The 21,511-nt window shown below is 39.6% G+C and overlaps 1 protein-coding gene across 2 annotated transcripts; it reads right to left on the minus strand.

Annotated features, from left to right (window-relative positions):
- Positions 1 to 438: 438 nt before the first annotated feature.
- Positions 439 to 20,759, minus strand: LOC112249499 (regulator of G-protein signaling 8). Of its 2 annotated transcripts, none has more exons than XM_024419326.2 (5): positions 20,509 to 20,759; positions 6,757 to 6,861; positions 4,514 to 4,575; positions 1,941 to 2,107; positions 439 to 1,091 (listed from the first exon to the last, which is right to left on the minus strand). In XM_024419326.2, the coding sequence occupies exons 2-5, from the start codon at positions 6,855 to 6,857 to the stop codon at positions 897 to 899; spliced, it is 525 nt and encodes a 174-aa protein (XP_024275094.1). In that variant the 5' UTR covers positions 6,858 to 6,861; positions 20,509 to 20,759; the 3' UTR covers positions 439 to 896. The 2 variants fall into 2 exon arrangements, with proteins under 2 accessions (XP_024275094.1, XP_024275091.1); XM_024419323.2 differs by lacking the exon at positions 20,509 to 20,759 and adding an exon at positions 12,661 to 13,078.
- Positions 20,760 to 21,511: the final 752 nt, after the last annotated feature.

Raw genomic sequence — 21,511 nt, forward strand, 5'->3', positions numbered from 1 at the left:
GTCTCTATACTGACATTTTGCTTGTTTGATTTCATTGCGGAGGGAATGACTGCCCTGTTTGTATTCTGGCATATTCCCAGTCGCCTTGCCATGTTTAAATGCGGTGGTATGCGCTTTCAGTTTTGCGCGAATGCTACCACCTATTACGATTTCTGGTTAGGGTAGGTTTTAATGTTATGATGTGTTAATGATGCTCGTTTGTCAGTATTAGCTAGCCACCGCTGAGGTAATTCACTAGCGTTGACGGAAGTTGTGAGACGGAAACAAACACAATCACGTTCAAATGGAACTGAGTCGAGTGGACGGGGCTAGATAAGGTGAACTGTATCTGTTGTAAGATGAAAAGAAAGTTTTGGAAAAACATGATATTGATTAGACTTTTTTTCCAACCCACAATTTGCACCACTTCTGTACAACCACCCACATATAGTGTATATATCAGATGACATGTTGCAAAACTTTAATAAAATTGCCAGACATATTTCTACACCACGATAAATCTATAGTGATGGGAGAAATAAATATCATCAACAACAACACATTTTCTAATAGGAGTAATAAAAGGATACACAGTACAATGTCTTGTGGTATTTTGTTTTCTAAGTGTAAACTATATGTTGACACAGTTCTAAGAGGGATGATACAATATCACAATATGTCTAAATACTAAGAATCTCTCTGTGAGAGGAGAATCCTAACTTGATATTTGTATGGATAACTCAAAAACGTTCACATGATTCATCATGTCATCTTGAGTTATTGAGTTACGCATTGAGATCTCAAGTTAGAACTTGAGGAATAATGGTTCCTTGGGTTCTAGCTACTGAAGAAAAACACAACTGTGTGTGTGTGCGTGTGTGTGTATGTGTATCTGCGACGGCACATGTGTGTGTTCTTCAGACAGAGTTCCGATGGCAGTGTGTGTACTGCATGTCGAGTAAGTCCTGGTAGATCTTGGAGTGGAGAAAGCGTGGGTAAGAGTCTTTCTCCATGAGGCTGTGGACCCTGGCCTGAACCTCATTCAGACTGGAGGGGGTGGGCTCCGCAAGGCTCTGCCTCATCACTTCCCTCGTACGGAAGTCTATGTTTACCTACAGAGACCAAGGAAGAGAAACGAAAATGTAGGTATCCAAATCATCTTAGTGTGAATTTCCTATGAAACAGCATAGGACAGCATAAGCATGATTATTAATCCTTATAATCAAAAGTATGCATAGAGTATTCATGTGTATCTATCGGTAATATTGGGAGGTTGTGGATTAAAATGTTTATCTGACACATAGTAACCCCAAATTAAAAATGAATCATAGCCTTTTGCATTGTTATTTAAGGCCAGGCACCACAGGTTGAAAATATATTTTTGCATATACAGTATTTTGGTCCATTAATATTTTCTATATTTTATCTTATTCTTACTCATCAAAAAGTCATGAATTGTAACCACTTTTACAAATAATTTCAAAGCTAATTTAATCACACATAATTTATAAGCCCATTTCATAGAGAATGTTACATGTTAATTTACTTTGATTTTTTTTCTTTTCTAGATGACATTTTCTTCTGAAAAATGTGCCAAAAAGGCATTTTACCTATCTTTCTTTAGTATTTACAGATAGATGTGTGAATAAATACTTTAGAAAACAATCTATGTGTAAGTCCAGTCATGGAGTGTCTTAACAAAATGAAACACGAATATTTAGTCTTTCTTCATTCAGCATCCAGAAAAATGTATTTGTGTGATATGCAAATATACACATATTTAATTAGAACACCTAATTTTCATATTTAATACAAAAAACTATTAGATTTCTGTACACTTTCAACTGGTAAAAGATTGTGATATGATTAAGGGGGAAAATACCCTATTAGGGTGTGGTGCCTGGCCTTAAAAGAGACAAAGTGAATATTTTGCATCATTAGTCATTTGATCAAACACAAACCTCTCTGGGAGCCTTGACATCAATAAACTCATTGTAGATCTTGTTAATTTTGGTCATCAATTTAGCGGGAGTCTTGATTTTTTTATATTCCTCGCAGGCCATCCAGAACTCAATGTTCTCGTCACTGAACTCCGTCTTGAGAAAAGCCTGGAAGGCAGCCAGGCCACCTAAGACACAAAACATCCATCAGATAGATAGAAGAGCTAACGGACAGCAAGTGTGTGAGTGAGTGAGTGAGTGAGAGAGAGTGAGAGAGAGAGAGAGAGAGAGAGAGCATGTGTGTCTTTACAAAGATCGATATTGTATCCCAGCACCTATTTCTGAACATGGGCCAGTTTCTTTGGAACTGATGTTTTTTTTCTTCACAGAGAGCAGCTGTAGATACTAACAGGGTTGTTTATCATGTGTTGATATTGTCTCAGATGCAGAGTGTGCTCTGTTATTAGAACATAAACATATGGCCCACAAACCTTCAATGAGCTTTTTGTCTTCATCAATCAAAGATAAGTGATCAATTTGTCTGACATCAATGAAAACACAGGAGGTCATGTTTTGCAATCGGCCATGTCATGTTAACATGTTTTCTCCATACGTTCTATCCCTCCTTCACTCCCTCCCTCCCTCTTTTCTCTTGCATTTATTTGCTTAACATTTTCCCAGCAGCAGCAGTAGAGTAGTCCATCAGGCCCTATCACCAACATTACTCACACACTCACTACACACTGGTTATAGGAAAATCACCAGGGACACTGTGACTGCATGCAGCCTTGTCAACAGACAGTGTTCAAAAAAAAAAAAAAAGCATTGAACTTAGCTTGGAGGAAGATTCTCTCACCCTGCTTTATTCTTAAATATGTGTCCCAAAAAATATACAAAAATCCTGAGCTTTCTTATTTCTCCTAGATATAGGACAGACACTTCAAAACCTTATTCCTTATGACTGTTTTTTTCCCTATTTATGAATGTGTTATTCAATGCGTTTGTATGGGCTGTAGTTGTAAAGACCAAATTCAATATTCTATCAAATTATATTTAATTTACACTTTTTTTTACCTAAAGGGGTGCTAAAATTCTAAATCAAATAGCTCAATTATCCATGGTATGACCATCTTAAAACAATTCCATATATTAGCTTGTATTTTTATAGGTTTTAATTAATTAGCCTCTTTAGGAATAGGCTATTATCTGGTAGTCAAGCAAAGGCCTTCCAATGTCTGAATGTACTGTAGGTCAGTGTTCATTTCTCATTCGATTTTCCTTACAGAATGCAGAAATACACTACACAGAGAGAGCTAATGTACACATAAAGATTACAATTTAATATTGAAAAACATAGATTTAGTTCAGCATCAAGGACTCTTTACTCATTGCCAGGTCGCAGTTGTAAATGAGAACTTCTCAATTGGCCTACCTGGTTAAATAAAGGTGAAATCATTTTAAAAATTGTGTTCGGCGAAACCGGTTACAGAAGTGTTTCCCTTTGTCCCCTTCTGGATAATATTTGTCAATTCCAGGAACAAGCAGACTGAGAGCCTAGACTTTCATGCAGCTAGGGTCATAAGAGGTTACGTGTGGATGTGACGTCAAACCATGATTGAAGTTTACACCAATTTGTCTATGTTATACAACAGCACCACCTGTTAAAGTGTTAGTAGAAGGGTTTACAGTACTGCTTGATTAACTCAATAGAGACAAATGCTAATTTGAAACATTCACACATTACATTACAAATGACCATTAACATAACATTACCATATGACTTGATTTGTGAGTATATCTCTAGTTTGGACAAAATATTATTGTAATATTAAAAAAACAGCAAGTTGTTGTTCATTGACGCACTGAAAAATGAAAAATGAAATTAAATAGAACTAAAGTCAAGGTCGGTCGTCTGTCTTCCTACTGTGCAGTCTAGTTTTCCGCTCCCTGTGGAGAGCCTACAGCTATCACTCCCTTTTCTGTCAGGTTCTCTAGTGAGAGTGTATGTGCGAGTGAGAGAGAGAGAGAACACTGACAGTCTCTTCAGATGGCCTGTTATTATGAACACACTTAACCTGTCACGTGTATGTGTGTGCCTGCACGTGAACGCTATGTGTGTGCTTGTGAGTCTGTGTGTGTGTTTGCACATGAACATGTGTGTTATGGTGTAATCCACAGAGAAGGTCACAACCAAGCGTGTGACTCATTGTGTGTTGAGGAGTAACACAATGAGTCACACATCAATAGCCAGACAGACAGCGGATCTTACATAAGAAGTGTTTAGGGGGAAAGAAATGGACTGATGTGGGGAGCCATCCTCAGATAGGAAACAGAAAGACAATCATCTTGTCAAAGGAAATAGAGAGGCAATCATGTTTTCAAAGGCAACAGAAGGGGTATAGAATGAGACTGAGGAAAAAATGTAATCCGTACAGTTGTGTGGTTTGCTTCGCTAACAATGACACTGACAGTTTTTTGGAGGGGTTGGTTGATAAAAAAATAAAATATTGTTTCCTCCTTATTTTGGTTCAATTTCTCATATCTAACTCTAAGGAGAAGGACCGACTGATACTTGTCAATAAAAAGGGACTTACACTTGTTCGACAGAAGAACATCGAAGGAATCTGCCCACAGAACGACTTCATCTTTTGACAGCCTTGAAGAAAAGACAGAAAGATACAGTGACATGTAGAGTACGTATATACTGTACTCTATATCATCTACTGCATCTTTATGTAATACATGAATCACTAGCCACTTTAACTATGCCACTTTGTTTACATACTCATCTCATATGTATATACTGTACTCGATACCATCTACTGCATCTTGCCTATGCCGCTCTGTACCGTCACTCATTCATATATCTTTATGTACATATTCTTTATCCCCTTACCCGTGTGTGTATAAGACAGTAGTTTTGGAATTGTTAGTTAGATTACGTGTGGGTTATTACTGCATCGTCGGAACTAGAAGCACAAGCATTTCGCTACACTCGCATTAACATCTGCTAACCATGTGTATGTGACAAATAAAATTTGATGTTTTCAAATGTGTATGCAACCATGCAGATAAAGGCAATTCAACACACACACACATTTATAGTTTAAGAGGTTGCTCAAAAAGAGTCTACACCATCTATCGCGTGGTCTTATTACATACAGCTGAAGTCAGAAGTTTATATACACCTTAGCCAAATACATATAAACTAAGTTTTTCACAATTCCTGACATTTAATCTGAGTAAACGTTCCCTGTTTTAGGTCAGTTAGAATCCCCATTTCATTTTAAGAATGTGAGATATCAGAATAATAGTCGAGAGAATGATTTATTTCAGCTATTATTTCTTTAATCATATTCCCAGTGGGTCAGAAGTCTACTTACACTCAATTAGTATTTGGAAGCATTGCTTTAAATTGTTTAACTTAGATCAAATATTTTGGGTAGCCTTCCACAATCTTCCCACAATAAGCTGTGTGATTTTTTTCCCATTCCTCCTGACAGAGCTAGTGTAACTGAGTCAGGTTTGTAGGCCTCCTTGCTCGCACACACTATTTCAGTTCTGACCACACATTTTCTATGGGATTGAGGTCAGGGCTTTGAGATGGCCACTCCAATACCTTGACTTTGTTGTCCTTAAGCGATTTTGCCACAATTTTGGAAATATGCTTCGGGTCATTGTCCATTTGGAAGACCCATTTGCGACCAAGCTTTAACTTCCTGACTAATGTCTTGAGATGTTGCTTCAATATATCCACATAATTTTCCTCCCTCATGAAGAAATCTATTTTGTGAAGTGCACCAGGCCGTCCTTCAGCAAAGCACCCCCCCCCAACATGATGCTGCCACCCCCGTGCTTCACGGTTGGGATGGTGTTCTTTGGCTTGCAAGCCTCCCCCTTTGTCCTCCAAACATAACGATGGTCATTATGGCCAAACAGTTCTATTTTTGTTTCATCAGACCAGAGGACATTCCTCCAAAAAGTACTATCTTTGTCCCCATGTGCAGTTGCAAACCATAGTCTGGCTTTTTTTATGGCGGTTTTGGAGCAGTGGCTTCTTCCTTGCTGAGCGGCCTTTCAGGTTATGTCGATTATTGGACTCATTTTACTGTGGATATAGATACTTTTGTACCTGTTTCCTCCAGCATCTTCACAAGGTCCTGTGCTGTTTTTCTGGGATTGATTTGCACTTTTTGCACCAAAGTATGTTAATCTCTAGGAGACAGAACGTGTATCATTCCTGAACTGTATGACGGCTGCGTGGTCCCATGGGGATTAGACTGCGTACTAATATTTGTACAGATGAGCGTGGTACATTCAGGCGTTTGGAAATTGCTCCCAAGGATGAACCAGACTTGTGGAGGTTTACCATTTTTTTCTGAGGTCTTGGCTGATTTCTTTTGATTTTCCTATGATGTCAAGCAAAGATGCACTGAGTTTGAAGGTAGGCATTGAAAGACATCTACAGGTACACCTTCAATTGACTCAATGATGTCAATTAGCCTACCGGTATCTTCTAAAGCCATGACAAAGTTTTCTGGAATTTTCCAAGCTGTTTAAAGACAGAGTCAACTTAGTGTATGTTAAACTTCTGAGCCACTGGAATTGTGATACAGTGAATTATAAGTGAAATAACCTGTCTGTAAACAATTGTTGGAAAAATGTCCTAACCGACTTGCTTAACAAGACATTTGTGGAGTGGTTGAAAAACATAAGTTTATGTAAACATGCGACTTCAACTGTATGACATATTTCTGGCATTGCGAGTAATAATACCTACATTCTATATCAATGGGAGGGACTGGAACAATGTCATCTGATGAAAATATCTACTTACTTTCGGCATCTGGTGGCCCTGTCCTGGGCAGGGGGCAGGAACTCAGTGAAGTCGGAGTATGAGTCAGACTTATTGGACAGGCAGCCTAGTCTGGTCTTCATCGTTCTACTCATATGAATGGGAGAATGGAATAGAAGCACACAAGAAAGTACCTCTCCTGATTACTGATCACATGACATGAAAACCTATTATATCAAATTTAGACTGTCCTCTGATTTGTTTCACCTTTATTTAACCAGGTAGGCAAGTTGAGAACAAGCTCTCATTTACAATTGCGACCTGGCCAAGATAAAGCAAAGCAGTTCGACACATACAACGACACAGAGTTACACATGGAGTAAAACAAACATACAGTCAATAATACAGTATAAACAAGTCTATATACGATGTGAGCAAATGAGGTGAGATAAGGGAGGTAAAGGCAAAAAAAGGCCATGGTGGCAAAGTAAATACAATATAACAAGTAAAACACTGGAATGGTAGATTTGCAGTGGAAGAATGTGCAAAGTAGAAATAAAAAATTATGGGGTGCAAAGGAGCAAAATAAATAAAATAAGTACAGTAGGGAAAGAGGTAGTTGTTTGGGCTAAATTGTAGGTGGGCTATGTACAGGTGCAGAAATCTGTGAGCTGCTCTGACAGTTGGTGCTTAAAGCTAGTGAGGGAGATAAGTGTTTCCAGTTTCAGAGATTTTTGTAGTTCCTTCCAGTCATTGGCAGCAGAGAACTGGAAGGAGAGGCGGCCAAAGAAAGAATTGGTTTTGGGGGTGACCAGAGAGATATACCTGCTGGAGCGCGTGCTACAGGTGGGTGATGCTATGGTGACCAGCGAGCTGAGATAAGGGGGGACTTTACCTAGCAGGGTCTTGTAGATGACATGGAGTCAGTGGGTTTGGCGACGAGTATGAAGCGAGGGCCAGCCAACGAGAGCGCACAGGTCGCAATGGTGGGTAGTATATGGGCTTTGGTGACAAAACGGATTGCACTGTGATAGACTGCATCCAATTTGTTGAGTAGGGTATTGGAGGCTATTTTGTAAATGACATCGCCGAAGTCGAGGATTGGTAGGATGGTCAGTTTTACAAGGGTATGTTTGGCAGCATGAGTGAAGGATGCTTTGTTGCGAAATAGGAAGCCAATTCTAGATTTAACTTTGGATTGGAGATGTTTGATGTGGGTCTGGAAGGAGAGTTTACAGTCTAACCAGACACCTAGTTATTTGTAGTTGTCCACGTATTCTAAGTCAGAGCCGTCCAGAGTAGTGATGTTGGACAGGCGGGCAGGTGCAGGCAGCGATCGGTTGAAGAGCATGCATTTAGTTTTACTTGTATTTAAGAGCAATTGGAGGCCACGGAAGGAGAGTTGTATGGCATTGAAGCTTGCCTGGAGGGGTGTTAACACAGTGTCCAAAGAAGGGTCAGAAGTATACAGAATGGTGTCGTCTGCATAGAGGTGGATCAGAGACTCACCAGCAGCAAGAGCGACATCATTGATGTATACAGAGAAGAGAGTCGGTCCAAGAATTGAACCCTGTGGCACCCCCATAGAGACTGCCAGAGGTCCGGACAGCCAACTCTATCAGAGAAATAGTTGGTGAACCAGGCGAGGCAATCATTTGAGAAACCAAGGCTGTCGAGTCTGCCGATGAGGATGTGGTGATTGACAGAGTCGAAAGCCTTGGCCAGATCAATGAATACGGCTGCACAGTAATGTTTCTTATCGATGGCGGTTAAGATATCGTTTAGGACCTTGAGCGTGGCTGAGGTGCACCCATGACCAGCTCTGAAACCAGATTGCATAGCAGAGAAGGTATGGTGAGATTAGAAATGGTCGGTAATCTGTTTGTTGACTTGGCTTTCGAAGACCTTAGAAAGGCAGGGTAGGATAGATATAAGTCGGTAGCAGTTTGGGTCAAGAGTGTCCCCCCCTTTGAAGAGGGCAAGTACAGGGAACATGTACACCTACAGCTCTAAACATAGTCTTCTAAGAAAGTGCTCAGATCTAAACCTCCTGCCTGTAGTCACTATGCTGATGGGTCAGTCATGAGCAAGGCCATGGCCTGTGGATCAGTATATTGATCCATCCAATGACTACATAATTAAATGTTTGCATCCAGGTGTTCAGATGTTGGAAGTGGGAGAGCACAGTTTCAGGATGCGCCTCATGAAGTTTACTAAAACATCACTTCACATTTGTTTAATATGCACCGACCTGATGACACATAGTAATTTGCCTTCGACATATTTCTACTTACTCACTCACACTACATATCACACAATCAATCTGTTCAATGTTTTTTCTATAGTGTATCATGGACACCGGTTGTTGATGTAATCATCAAATGAAAGAAATGGCAAGTAAAGTTCTACCTGACTTATCAAACAGTAACGTTTCATATCATGACCTATTGGCCAGCTGCTGTAGGATTAGACAGATCAGACAGACAGACATATTGGTGGATCTGATTAAAGTCATTGCTCTAAAGAGACACACCAGATAGACATAGAAAGCAGGTGTAGCTCCATATGGAGAAGCCAACATGAATACCCATCAGCTAGCTACCAGAGAACATCCAATCTGGATAGTGAGCCACAAGCCTCTCTACCATGCACCTATTTCCCCTGATAACACGCACACCAAACACTGCTGAGTGCTCAATATGCCAAAATGGAATGAGAGGAATGAGTTCCCCCATCTGTAGTTAGTTACATCAGTGACATGATCAGTGACATGATCTCCATCCCATTGGTGGGTAAATTGTTAGAGTACTCAGTGTTGCTTTGCCTCTTGGTGTTATTGGAATGGTCAGTCAAGCTTCTGTAATCCAAGGACTCCTCTTTTAAATAACTGGTGTTTGCAGTATTTCTCTGCTGGCGAATAAAGAGAGAGGGGTTGTCTGGTCTTTTTATACTTATGAACAACAGGGTAGTTAGTGTAAGTATTACTTCCTTTGGTGATCCTTACCCTAAAGACAGATGCCACCGGCAGTCCCACTACAATATCAACAAACTGCTTGTATCACAAAAGCTTTTCCTTTTTCAATAAGCTTGATTCCTACAGGTCACTATATTGCAAAACAATATATATTGTTGGTTAAGATGGTTTAGTTGGATGGAACATGGTGCTGCTAGAAACACTGAGGTTGTTGGTTTGATTCATGAATGTGCTACCATACATACAGAATATACGAGTTAATTCTAGGGCACTTTGGATAAAATTGTCTGCTAAAATGTATTGTATTACTATTGTATTTCAGCATCTATCTAAACTAACACTTCCTCTACAGAGAAACATTGGTGGGTGATGGAGGAGGCGTCATGGAGGATTGTTTTGGCGTCTGCTGTAATTGGTAAAATTGCATGCAAAAATCACTTTAATAGGCCTTCTCATCATGCACTCTTAAGATTCCACTCATAGATTCCATCTAGGCAGAGCAGGTTTATTAGAACGCTTTGTGTGTGTGTGTTTGTGTGTGTTGTGTGTCTGTTAAATTCAGGCTGTAACACAACAAAATGTGGAAAAAGTCAAGGGGTGTGAATACTTTCTGAAGGCACTGTAGGTAGAGAACATTGAACAGAACAAGACTGTGTAAATAACTCAATTTGGACAAAATTGCAGATATAACCTTATAGTCCCAAGCTCTCGAAATGTCCCTTGACTATCTACAGATCAGTATCAGCTGTGATAATTCTCTAAGATCCCTAAACTGAAAGTCCTCAACGATTATAGACCTGTTGCCCTCACGTCAATAGAGATAATAACAGAACAGCTGTTGGACCCCCTCCAATTCACCTACAAAACAGCGCGGATTACAGAGGACACTCTGTTATTCTTCATGCACATCCTGCACCAGCACTTGGATACACCAAAATCAAAAAAAATTATGACCCTGGTCTTCTCTTCAGCATTCAACACCATTCAACCACATCTCCTTTTGCAAAAACGTATGGACAACAGCTACATCATCAGATGGGTTGACAGAGTCCTGAATAACCTCCCTCAAACAGTGAGGATGAACTCTGCCCTTTCCCATTCCATACCCAGCAACGCAGTTGTCCCCAAGGAAGTGTCATTTCACCAGTTCTCTTCATATTGTTTACAAATTACGCAAAGCCATGCTCTGCCACACCATCACATTTCCAGATGGCACAGCCATGGTCGGAATCATGTTAGGCATTCAAGAACACAACTACAGACAAGAAATACACACATTACCAGAATGGAGCAACAATCACTCACTACAGCTAGACGTCCAAATATCGACAGTATAAAAGCATACCACTCCCTGGGAACAATCCTCGACTCTACACTAACCTGGAATTCTAACACAAAAGCAATATTCAAAAAAGGACAACAAAGACTGCACTTCCTCGTTTAGAACACAATACTCCATCTCTTCTATAAGGCATTCATCTAAAGCATTCTCACCTTCTGTTTCCTTGGCTGGTATAGTTCACTCTCAATAACAAACACCCACACAATTCGCTAAACTGTCAACATTGCAAGCAAAGTCTGCTGTGTCAAGTGCCAAAGCATATCATGATAAAACCAGAACCATCTACAAAGCCAGACACATCAATAAAGACATCACACACCTGCTGTACAACCAGTACATTACAAACATTACAGTCCGGCCGAAGACTCAAAATCCCACTCTACAGGATTCCCAAACAAAAACAGATTCCTGAACACATACATTTTCAAAACAAATAACATTTTATTTGTCACATGGTTTGTAAAGAATAGGTGTAGACTAACAGTGAAATGCTCACTTACGGGCCCTTCCCAACAATGCAGAGAGAAAAATAAACACCAAATAATAACACAAGGAATAAATACACAATGAGTAACGATAACTTAGCTATATACACAGGTTACCAGTTCAGATTAGATGTGCCGAAGTACGAGGTCATTGAGATACAGTAGATCAAGTTGAAGTTGGAAGTTAACATGCAACTAGGTTGGAGTCATTAAAACTCGTTTTTTCAACCACTCCACAAATTTCTTGTTAACAAACTATAGTTTTGGTAAGTCGGTTAGGACATCTACTTTGTGCATGACACAAGTCATTTTTCCAACAATTGTTTACAGACTGATTATTTCACTTATAAGTCACTGTATCAGAAGTTTATATACTGTACACTAAGTTGACTGTGCCTTTAAACAGCTTGGAAAATTCCAGAAAAGTATGTCATGGCTTTAGAAGCTTCTGATAGGCAAATTGACATAATTTGAGTCAATTGGAGGTGTACCTGTGGATGTATTTCAAGACCTCAGAACATTTTTTGTAAAAATATAGATGAAAACATCAGACGAAAAGTATAGATGAAAACTCTCTTGGTAATTAATGTGTGTATGTATTACTGATTCCTGCTAGTAGCTCACTAGTCCCTATGAGGTGTCTAGTTATACAGGTTATGAGCTCTATATGCAATTAGTTGTTGGTAGAGAAGTCGAGAGAACAAGCAAGGTTCAACACGACCACGCTATTATCCCACACTCTCTGTGGTTCATATGAGCCCCCAAATGAACTGTCTGTGTCTAGCTCAACACTTTCCATTCCCTATGGAGGAGTATGGGAATGATACAGTATTGCTGTGCGATAGGAGCGCGACATAATTGGCTATTTCCTCTCAGAGTTTATACAGAGACAGAACATATCAACCCAGTTGTTGAAAAACAAAATACTGAACAACAATAAGTATTTTTGCATGCCGTGGCCTAATACCAATAGTTCCAAATTATACAGCAAATACAGCATTATCGTCACAATAAAATGTGAATGGAGGCGTTTTCCAGGTGGAATTTCTATGCTCATTTACGACTGTTTTACGACAGCTTTACGACAGATCTAATTTATAATGGGAAACATGCTTCCTAGTTTATAAATCTCAATATTTTTGTACCTGCGCAGACTTTTCAGAAATCTTCACCCAAATTGAGGTTAGTGATCTGATGTCCAGAAGCTGTTTTCGGTCATAGGATGGCAGAAACATTATGTAAAGAAAAGTTACGATCAGCGAAAAAAAAGCACAAAAAATAGCAGAATTGGTCAGGAGCCCGTAAGATGGCAGTTATGCACTGACATAACTCCAAACTTTCAGTATTCATCCATATGTTTGAAGTACGTCTTGTGATATGTGTTGTCTGTAAATGGAGTGATGTAGGTCCTGTGCTTTGATTTTGTGTATGTTTGCCAGGAACTGCTGTATGTTGCCAGATGACTTCCCCCGAGAGGGACAATAAAGTATTAAATCAATCAATCTCTGCAGTGGAGAGCAGAGCTGTGTTTTCACGTTTTCTCTGCTCTGTCGTGAGCTAAATCTCTTCACCTACATTGGGTGGGAACACGTGCCTGTCTGCCTGCCTGCAGAGCTATTTATAAAGTTCTGTGACAAATCTGTGTAGTCAGGGGTAAGCCACTTAATGTTCTATTCAGCCATGCAGCAGGCACAGACTCCTGGAGGGGCTGCTATAAAAAGGATTCCAAATTTGAACATGTCAGTTTCCTCATGAATTTTTTATATAACAACATTCGCAATTCCTTTAAAAAGATGCCTGCTTGCTGAAAAGGGATCCTGAAAGTACTGGGTCTAAAATTCCCTTTGATGTTGTTTTGGTGCCTTACGGTATTTTGACTTTTTCCTGTGCCATGGTTTTCTTGTTCTTAGTGTGGAGAATGTAGTTGGAGAGCAGATCCTGGTATGTCCATCTGTCAAGGAAACATCATTGGCCTTGACATTTGGCCATGAACATGTATCGGTTCAAATCAGTGTATTGTTTGTAGGAATACCACTGCAGGGTATAAAACACTGCATGAATAACCAACCTGGTCTCAGAGCATTTCATAGTATTCTGTACTTATATGATATGTTACGTTTCGCATGGTATGTATTAATTTGTGAATGTCCATCACCAATTTCATTTGATATCTTACGAATTAATTTGTAATATATGTTATGAATATGCAAAACGTACAATATGCTACAAATTTGTTAAAAGTGGTATATGTTACGCATTTTCAAAAGGTACAGTATGTTACAAATTAGAAAAACGTACAATATGTTAGTAATTTGCAAAACATACAACAGGTTAAGAATTTGCTAAACGTGTTATATGTTACGAACTTCCAAAAAGTACAATAGGCTAGGGGTTAAGTTTAAGAGTTAGGTTGCAGGGTCAAGGGAAGGGTAAATGTTAAGGAAAGGTTTAGCTTGCATGCTGAGTAGTTACAAAGTAGCAAGCAGTTATTGAGATTTGAACTCGCAATTTTTGGGCTACTAGATGTTTGTGTTTTACACCGAACCATCCTCCATGACCAAGCACCCAACTTAAATTTTTTCCTTAATAATCTTATTGCGGAAATCCCGCTACCGGGATCAAATTCGACAACATCCGGTGAAAATCGGAGCGCGCCAAATTCTAAATAAAAAATTATAGTATTAAACATTCATGAAAATACAAGTGTCTTACAACGTTTAAAAGCTTAACTTCTTTTTAATCCAGCCGCTTTGTCAGATTTCAAAAAGGCTTTACGGTGAAAGCATACCATGCAATTATCTGAGGATAGCGCCCTGCGTACAAAAGCATTACAAACATTTTTCAAACAAGCAGAGGAGTCACAAATGTCAGAAATAGCGACAAAATAAATTCCTTACCTTTGAAGATCTTCCTCTGTTTGCAATCCCAAGGGTCCCAGCTACATAACAAATGGTTGTTTTGTTCGATAAAGTCCTTCTTTATATCCCCAAAAAGTCAGTTTAGTTGGCGTGCAAAATGCATACAAATGAATGCCAAAGTTACCAATAAACGTTATCCAAACAAGTGAAACAACGTTTCTAATCAATCCTCAGGTACCCTAATATGTAAATAAACAATCAAATTTAAGACAAAGAATAGTATGTTCATTACCGGAGATAAATAACGAAGTGCGCGTCCTCATCCACGCACGCCACAATACTACTGCCAAAATGGGAGCCACCTAGAAAATATACAAATTCTAGCTCATTTTTCAAAAAACAAACCTGAAACTCTTTCTAAAGACTGTTGACATCTACTGGAAGACCTAGGAACTGCAATCTGGGAGGTATTCCATTGATTTTCCCATAGACAGCCATTTCAATGAGTGGTGAGCTCCAAAAACATTTTTTTCCGGATGGATTCTCCTCGGGTTTTCTCCTGCCATATCAGTTCTGTTACACTCACAGACATTATTTTAACAGTTTTAGAAACGTTAGCATGTTTTCCATCCAATTATACCAATTATATGCATATCCTATCTTCTGGGCCTGAGTAACCAGAAGTTTACTTCGGGGACGTCAGTCATCCGAATTTCCGAATATTGCCCCTCAAGAAGTTTTAAGGAACCATCTGTAACCATACCAAATGTAATGTATGTAACCGACTGGCTCGATTCGTTCTTATATAGCAACATTTGAAATTGTACAAAAGTAGACTCAGAGCTAGAAAATGTTATATTATACACTACAGTTGAGTAACAATGGGAAAGTAATTCTGCTTTGAAAGTTGACAAACTTGTAACCTCACTTTTGAGAAAATGGCCCTTGAATGTTTTGGTACACCCACTGGAGAGCTCTTTCTTGTCTACACCCATTCAGCATAATTCACACCCTCTAAAGCCTTAGCCTCACCCATCTCTTTCAGGATTGACATGTGAGGTCATCTACTAAACAACCAAAGATTAAGCCTAAAGGCTGGTTTATACTACGGGTGTGTTCTTAAATTAAATCTGGAGTGCCAGAGTGCGCTCAGAGTGCGCTCTGGGTGTTCATGAATTCAGAGTGCTGTCAAGAGCGTTTCACTCTCGGAACATTCAGAGCTTACACTGGATGCTCTGGCTGAGGAGTAGGGTTGATCCAAGCGTTCTGACCTCACAACGGCAATCAACCATCGAAGCTAACGTTGGCTAGCTTGCTAGCTACTTCCAGACACAAATATTAGAACACCTCACTTTGACCATTTTACTCGCCCTGGCAGAGCTGATTAGGCTGTTTTCATGTTATTCAGCGTGTTGGTGACTGTAACTCTGCTTTGCAACAATTTAATTAGACTTGTTTGCTGATGTTTACTGACACCAACCATATTCAACGTGTGTTGAGCGTTCGTAAATTCGTCAGTTATTCTGCGCTCTGGAACACTCAGACGAGAGTGCTCTGAAATTAGAGTAGATAGCCAGATCGAATTTACCAGCTACGTCTATCGACAGTTTTTGCAGTGATATCATGAGCATTCTATTGAAATGGTTAATTACATAGTGGAGTCTTTTGATTATACATGTAGCTAGCTAGCTAAACAATTAACCATAATCCTAACTCATAACGTTACAACCCTGCATGAATCTGCAGGTAGCTTACCAACCAGGTTCAATGTTAGCTGGCTAACATTAGGCTATAACTAGCATTGCAAATGGCTCTGAGATAAGAATAATATAAATACACAGATCATACACATAACGTTAGCTAGCGAGCCAGCCAGCTAACTTAAGCTAGCTAGCTAACAGTACACTTTCACTTGAAATGAAAAATACTTTCTGACAAAATTAGAAACGTGCAATATCTGAAAATGTCGGTAGATAGACTATCTTTACCCATATACATGGATGGACACTTCTCCCTCTCTATCACAGATGCCATGGTTGCCCTTAGTTTGAATCCTGAGAGAGGTGTTTTATACAACAGCCTTCTGTGTGATCTCTTTTCGACTCCGTTTGCATATTTTATCCAGCTCCTTAGATATCAAACTCTAATTCCACTGATTAAAAACTCGGTCCTCCAGAAAGTGGAGCGCAACACTTATGCACTTGTACTATCTTTCAAAAAAAGCTGCGTTAGAAAGGATTACCTACACATACTGACCAGCTCATATTATAGACAGAAGTGTGCTACATGGCAGACCAATCCAAACTCATCTCTCGGCATGCCCAGCCCACTCATTATCGCCGCTACTCATGGCTAGCAGGAAGGTTGGATCCTTTTTCTGTGGCTAAACCAATTTTCCCTGTAATTTAACAATTGTATTCGTATTTACAGATGGCATACACATTTGATATTAAGGCACATGAAAGTTCACATGTTCCCGAAGGCATTTTTGCCCAAAAACACATATGATAAAAAAAGTTTACGTTCAAATGACTTTCCTGTGAAGTATTGACGCACGACATATGCCTAGTTTCCCGAAACGAGTCACATATCATACTAAATCAAGTGTTTCTGATTTATGTACAGAATAATACAAAATGCTCTGAGACCAGGTTGGAATAACCACCCTGTTGACTTGGTGCAAGCAGTTTCCCACCATGCAGAGTTTCTCTTTGTTGCTAAAGTACAGTATTATCTAAATGTTGCATTAGGTATGGAGAGAAGCAATTGCTGCAATCACTTACTTCCCGTGTGAGTTAAACATCATGGGAACACTGAATAATTCGGTGTCCTTTTTATTTATTGTGTGTATCTGTATGTGTGTCCACTTTTGCATAAGGGTATGTGCATGCACACATTTGGATACCGTCTGTGTCCCTGTCCGAAAGATGAGTGCCAGTGCTGAAACCTTCCCAGGCTGTTTATGGGCTATTTCTGGCCTTACCGACCTATGCTGCTCTGCCGTCTTTGTTTAAGGCTGGGGTTGTCTGCCTATCCCTGCCCTGCTCTGTCTATCCGTCTATCTGTCTGATGTCCAGTTTGTCTCCGAGGGGCAAACTTGAATCTGTTTGAACTGATTCCATTCTTCTCTCTACCCTCTTTCCATCCCTACCTCATCACTCTCTCTATATCTCTCACATCCCTATTTGTGTACGTGTTGCCACTGCCAACGGTTACCCTTCATGAACATTGTTATGTGGACCCCCAGCTATCATGCTTTTATACACAGAGGCATTGACCTTACCCTCTCAGGTAATCTAACTCTAAAATTAGCCCTGTTGTCTGTTCTGCAGGCTGCAGCTTGCTGTCTCACTGATGTCCTTGTCTTGTTATGCCAGCTTTGCAGTATACACAACTGAGTGTAGGCTATCTCTATACACTCTCATAGAGTAGACCTGATCCTGATAAACACATCAGCCCTGATGCATGTCGCACCTCGACAGGCACGGGGTAAAGCCAGTCTCAGTTCATCAAACTAACACTGTCTATCTATTTTTACCCTAGCTCTCTTCAGGCACAGTGATGTACGATCATATTAATGTCACTTTTGTTCTACAGAGAGGTTGATTTTCATGTGTGCTGCTGCCCAGTAGGCTACAATTGAATCTAATGCACTCATTACCATTTCAAATAAGAAAAAATTAAGACACACTCGCATGCACACCCACGCAAACACACAGACACATTCACTGCCCCCTGGAGGTGGAAGTTGGGGACTGAGGCATATGTCACAAGGGCAGTAAGGACCCTGAGCAAGGCCATATACCCATCCAGCCCTGAGCGATGAGAACAGTTCTATTTCAGCTAAATATATGCACAGAGTGACCATGTTAATGGGGACATTTGGATGTAATATTGGCTAAAAATAACATTGTGCGGAGCATCACAGCATGCAATTTATAATTACATTTTAAGCTTTTGTTTTCATCTCTGTTTCAGAATCATTGTACGGTTTACAACGAGCACAGACATGTGCTTCGTTATTCAACCTTAGCACAACAAAACTACATTTATTTGTTAATTTGCTCTGGAATCATGGATAGGTGATAATACAGCCAGGTCGTTCAAGATTGATGTTGAAATTAAACATCTATCCATGTCCTAAGGATGATGGAAAATGGCTTCAAAGCTTGGGTTGTACTACAGCATTGTGGGCTGAGGTGGATGGAGGTGGTGGACTCAGAATCAGAAGGTTGTGTGTTCGATTCCAGCCTCGGACACTGTTTTTATTTATTTTTTATTTTAATTTTGGGTTTTAACCTCTGAAAGTCTAAGACGTTGGGGGGGTGGGGTACTAAGCTAACATATGGAATTTTTTTAAGATGGTCATATCATGGATCATTGGGCTATTTGATTAAGAATTCGAGGACCCCTTTTGGTATAAAAATTAGGTTGAAAAATGATTTGATAAAATATTTAATTTGGCCTTTACTACCATAGCCCCTACAAACGCATTGAATAACACAGTTCTAAATGGCAAAAAAGACTATCAAAAATAAATCATAAGGAATAAGGTTTTTAAGTGTCTAGGAGATGTAAGATAGTGAAGGAAATATTTTTTGGCACATATTTAACACAAATCTTCCTCCGTACTTCCATTAGTTTGCATGGGTTACCTTCAGACGAGTCTCGTGACACCATTGCGTTTGTGCAAGTCTCCCCTTTCCATAGATCATAGTAGTTTGTATGCTAAACCGTTCAGACGCTACAGACCTTTAATTGAGAAGACCAATTTTCGGGATGTCTCAGGGTCTGACAAACACCGCTATAGCTTGGCTACCTTCGACTGCAGATGCGGAAGGGCAACATGGGCGGATGAGGTGGATTGAGACGCAGCCCATGCAGAAATCTCTATCTTAAACTGACGGATTTTGATGAGGATTTTTTTACTGTGTTACTGAGATTGACGCACATGTGCATTGATGGACTCTTAAGGATGAACCATATCCCAAACCTTAACCATTCAGAATGACTGCCAAAACCTAATCCTTAACTTCGAAATTTGATGTTTGGTGAAATGGAACGATACAGAGCAACAAAAACACATAGACATTTTATGTTTGGAGCAACTATGAAATTTGACATTTAAAGAACGTGGATCAACGTCTAATTATGCAGTGAAAATGTGAGATCTTGTTGGATAATAACCACTGGGCAGATGATTATGAAGTAGATGATTACAAGTTTGAACATTGCCCTTCTTTCGTTATTTTTTTAAATGTTATTTTCTGCTGAGTCAGAAATTATGCTCTTAATCCTGACTTTAGGTTTTTATGTATTCAATGTATTTGGGGGATTAGGTTTGCAAACCACTCTATCCAGACTGAATAAGCTTGACAGCTCATTCTGTTGAAAGCTTTCACAGTTACTAACCCTTTGTAGGGTCATTTGGCTTAAAAATACTGTAGCTGTATCTAGATTTAGGTAGCTATAGCTGTTTTCTCTTTCAAATGCACACTTTTTGGATGTAGATGTTCATATAATGTTTCTGAGTTGAGAGTGGCCAGGCAGAATCTCTGTTTGATTAGGGGCAGGTTTTTGGGTAATATATGCTGAAAAGGGTGGGAGGAGTACTGAGATGAGAGGGAGGGAGGAACGATATTGATTATTTCTGTACCCAAGGATGATAAATATTTGTTGGATTACCCTTGTGTGATAAATGATAAAGAGGTGAGATAATGATTGAGACAGAAGAGAGTGAGAGAGAGGTGTTAAACCTGTAGGTGGGATTTGTGGGTGCTTCAAATCCCCTCTGTCTGTAGCTCCTCCACTGTCTGACATTTACTGACATACACGCACACATACTACAATTTCTAAATGTGTAAACAATGCACAGCTGATGTAAATAAGCAATAACCAAAACCAAACTATATTTGGAGTAGTAAATAAACTATCTTCCCATGTCTCTAACAGTGTGTTTCTAGATGATGACAGTTATCTGTCCTGTAAACGAACCGTCTCCATCTTTTCTATTCTGGTGATCAGACACATTGACAGCAGATGTACATAACAACAGTCTGCTTCCCATCCTTTATCCATAGTGGACTTAAGTAATGTAGCGATCTACTAGTAAGATGAATATGGATGATGTTTTACCTTAGCCCTCTTGTGTATTTGATCAGCGCAGGTGGACACTTTCTCTCTTTTCCTCCCCAGCGTACGTTTGAGAGGAACAAGCCGCTATTTATCCACGTCGGTGTGTGCGTGAGTGTGTGTTTGTCTGTGATGGCACTCCTCTTTGTGTGGCGATTATATCTGCTGTTACTATTACAATTGCCGTAAGTAGGAGGCTAGGAGCCACGCAGCATGCTCATCAGTGTGAAAACGTGGTAGGGGGGAAAGGAAACGGGGCGAAGGGGTTAGGAAGAGGGAGAAACAGAGAAGGAGGGAAAGGCAGAGAACATTGTTAATGCACAGAGAACCCATACAGAAAATCCACATGATTTCACGTGAACATTCACGTGAAATCATGTGAAAACTTATTTTTGGAACCCTTCCCTTGAAATCACATGTTTTCATATGTTTAGTTTCATGTAATCATATATTGATTTACATGTTGTCACATTAACTTCACATGAAAATGTGTGAAAACATGTTTTTGGAACAATTCATATCTGATCAAGTGAAATGCATGTGTTTTTGCGGTAAGGGAATTCTCTGAAGATAAGCCAAGCTCTAGCAGAGTGGTTGTTTAGATGATGTATGGCTATAAATATACAGTGGCTAAATAGAAATATACTTTTCTGGCCAGAGGCTATATAAAAACAGTTCTAGACTGGATCTTTATAAAAAATAATATACTGTTCTAGGCACTGTAGGGATAGAAGGTGGGACAGAAACATTGTTCAGCTGATAGAAGATCATAATGATGCTGGAAGATGGGTTTAAGCTGTAAGGTTGTGCGCTGAGAGTCGGGAAGCAAGTTCAGGAAGTGAGCGTTTGTAATGAAAAACACAACATAATCCAAAACAAGAAACTCGAAAAACACACAGACATGAAACTGAAACAGAAACAATGACGCCTGGGAAAGGAACCAAGGGGAGTGACATACTGTATACAGTTGAAGTCGGATGTTCACATACACCTTAGCCAAATACAT

The sequence above is a fragment of the Oncorhynchus tshawytscha genome, linkage group LG01 (assembly GCF_018296145.1).
Source record: "Oncorhynchus tshawytscha isolate Ot180627B linkage group LG01, Otsh_v2.0, whole genome shotgun sequence".
NCBI lineage: Eukaryota > Metazoa > Chordata > Actinopteri > Salmoniformes > Salmonidae > Oncorhynchus > Oncorhynchus tshawytscha.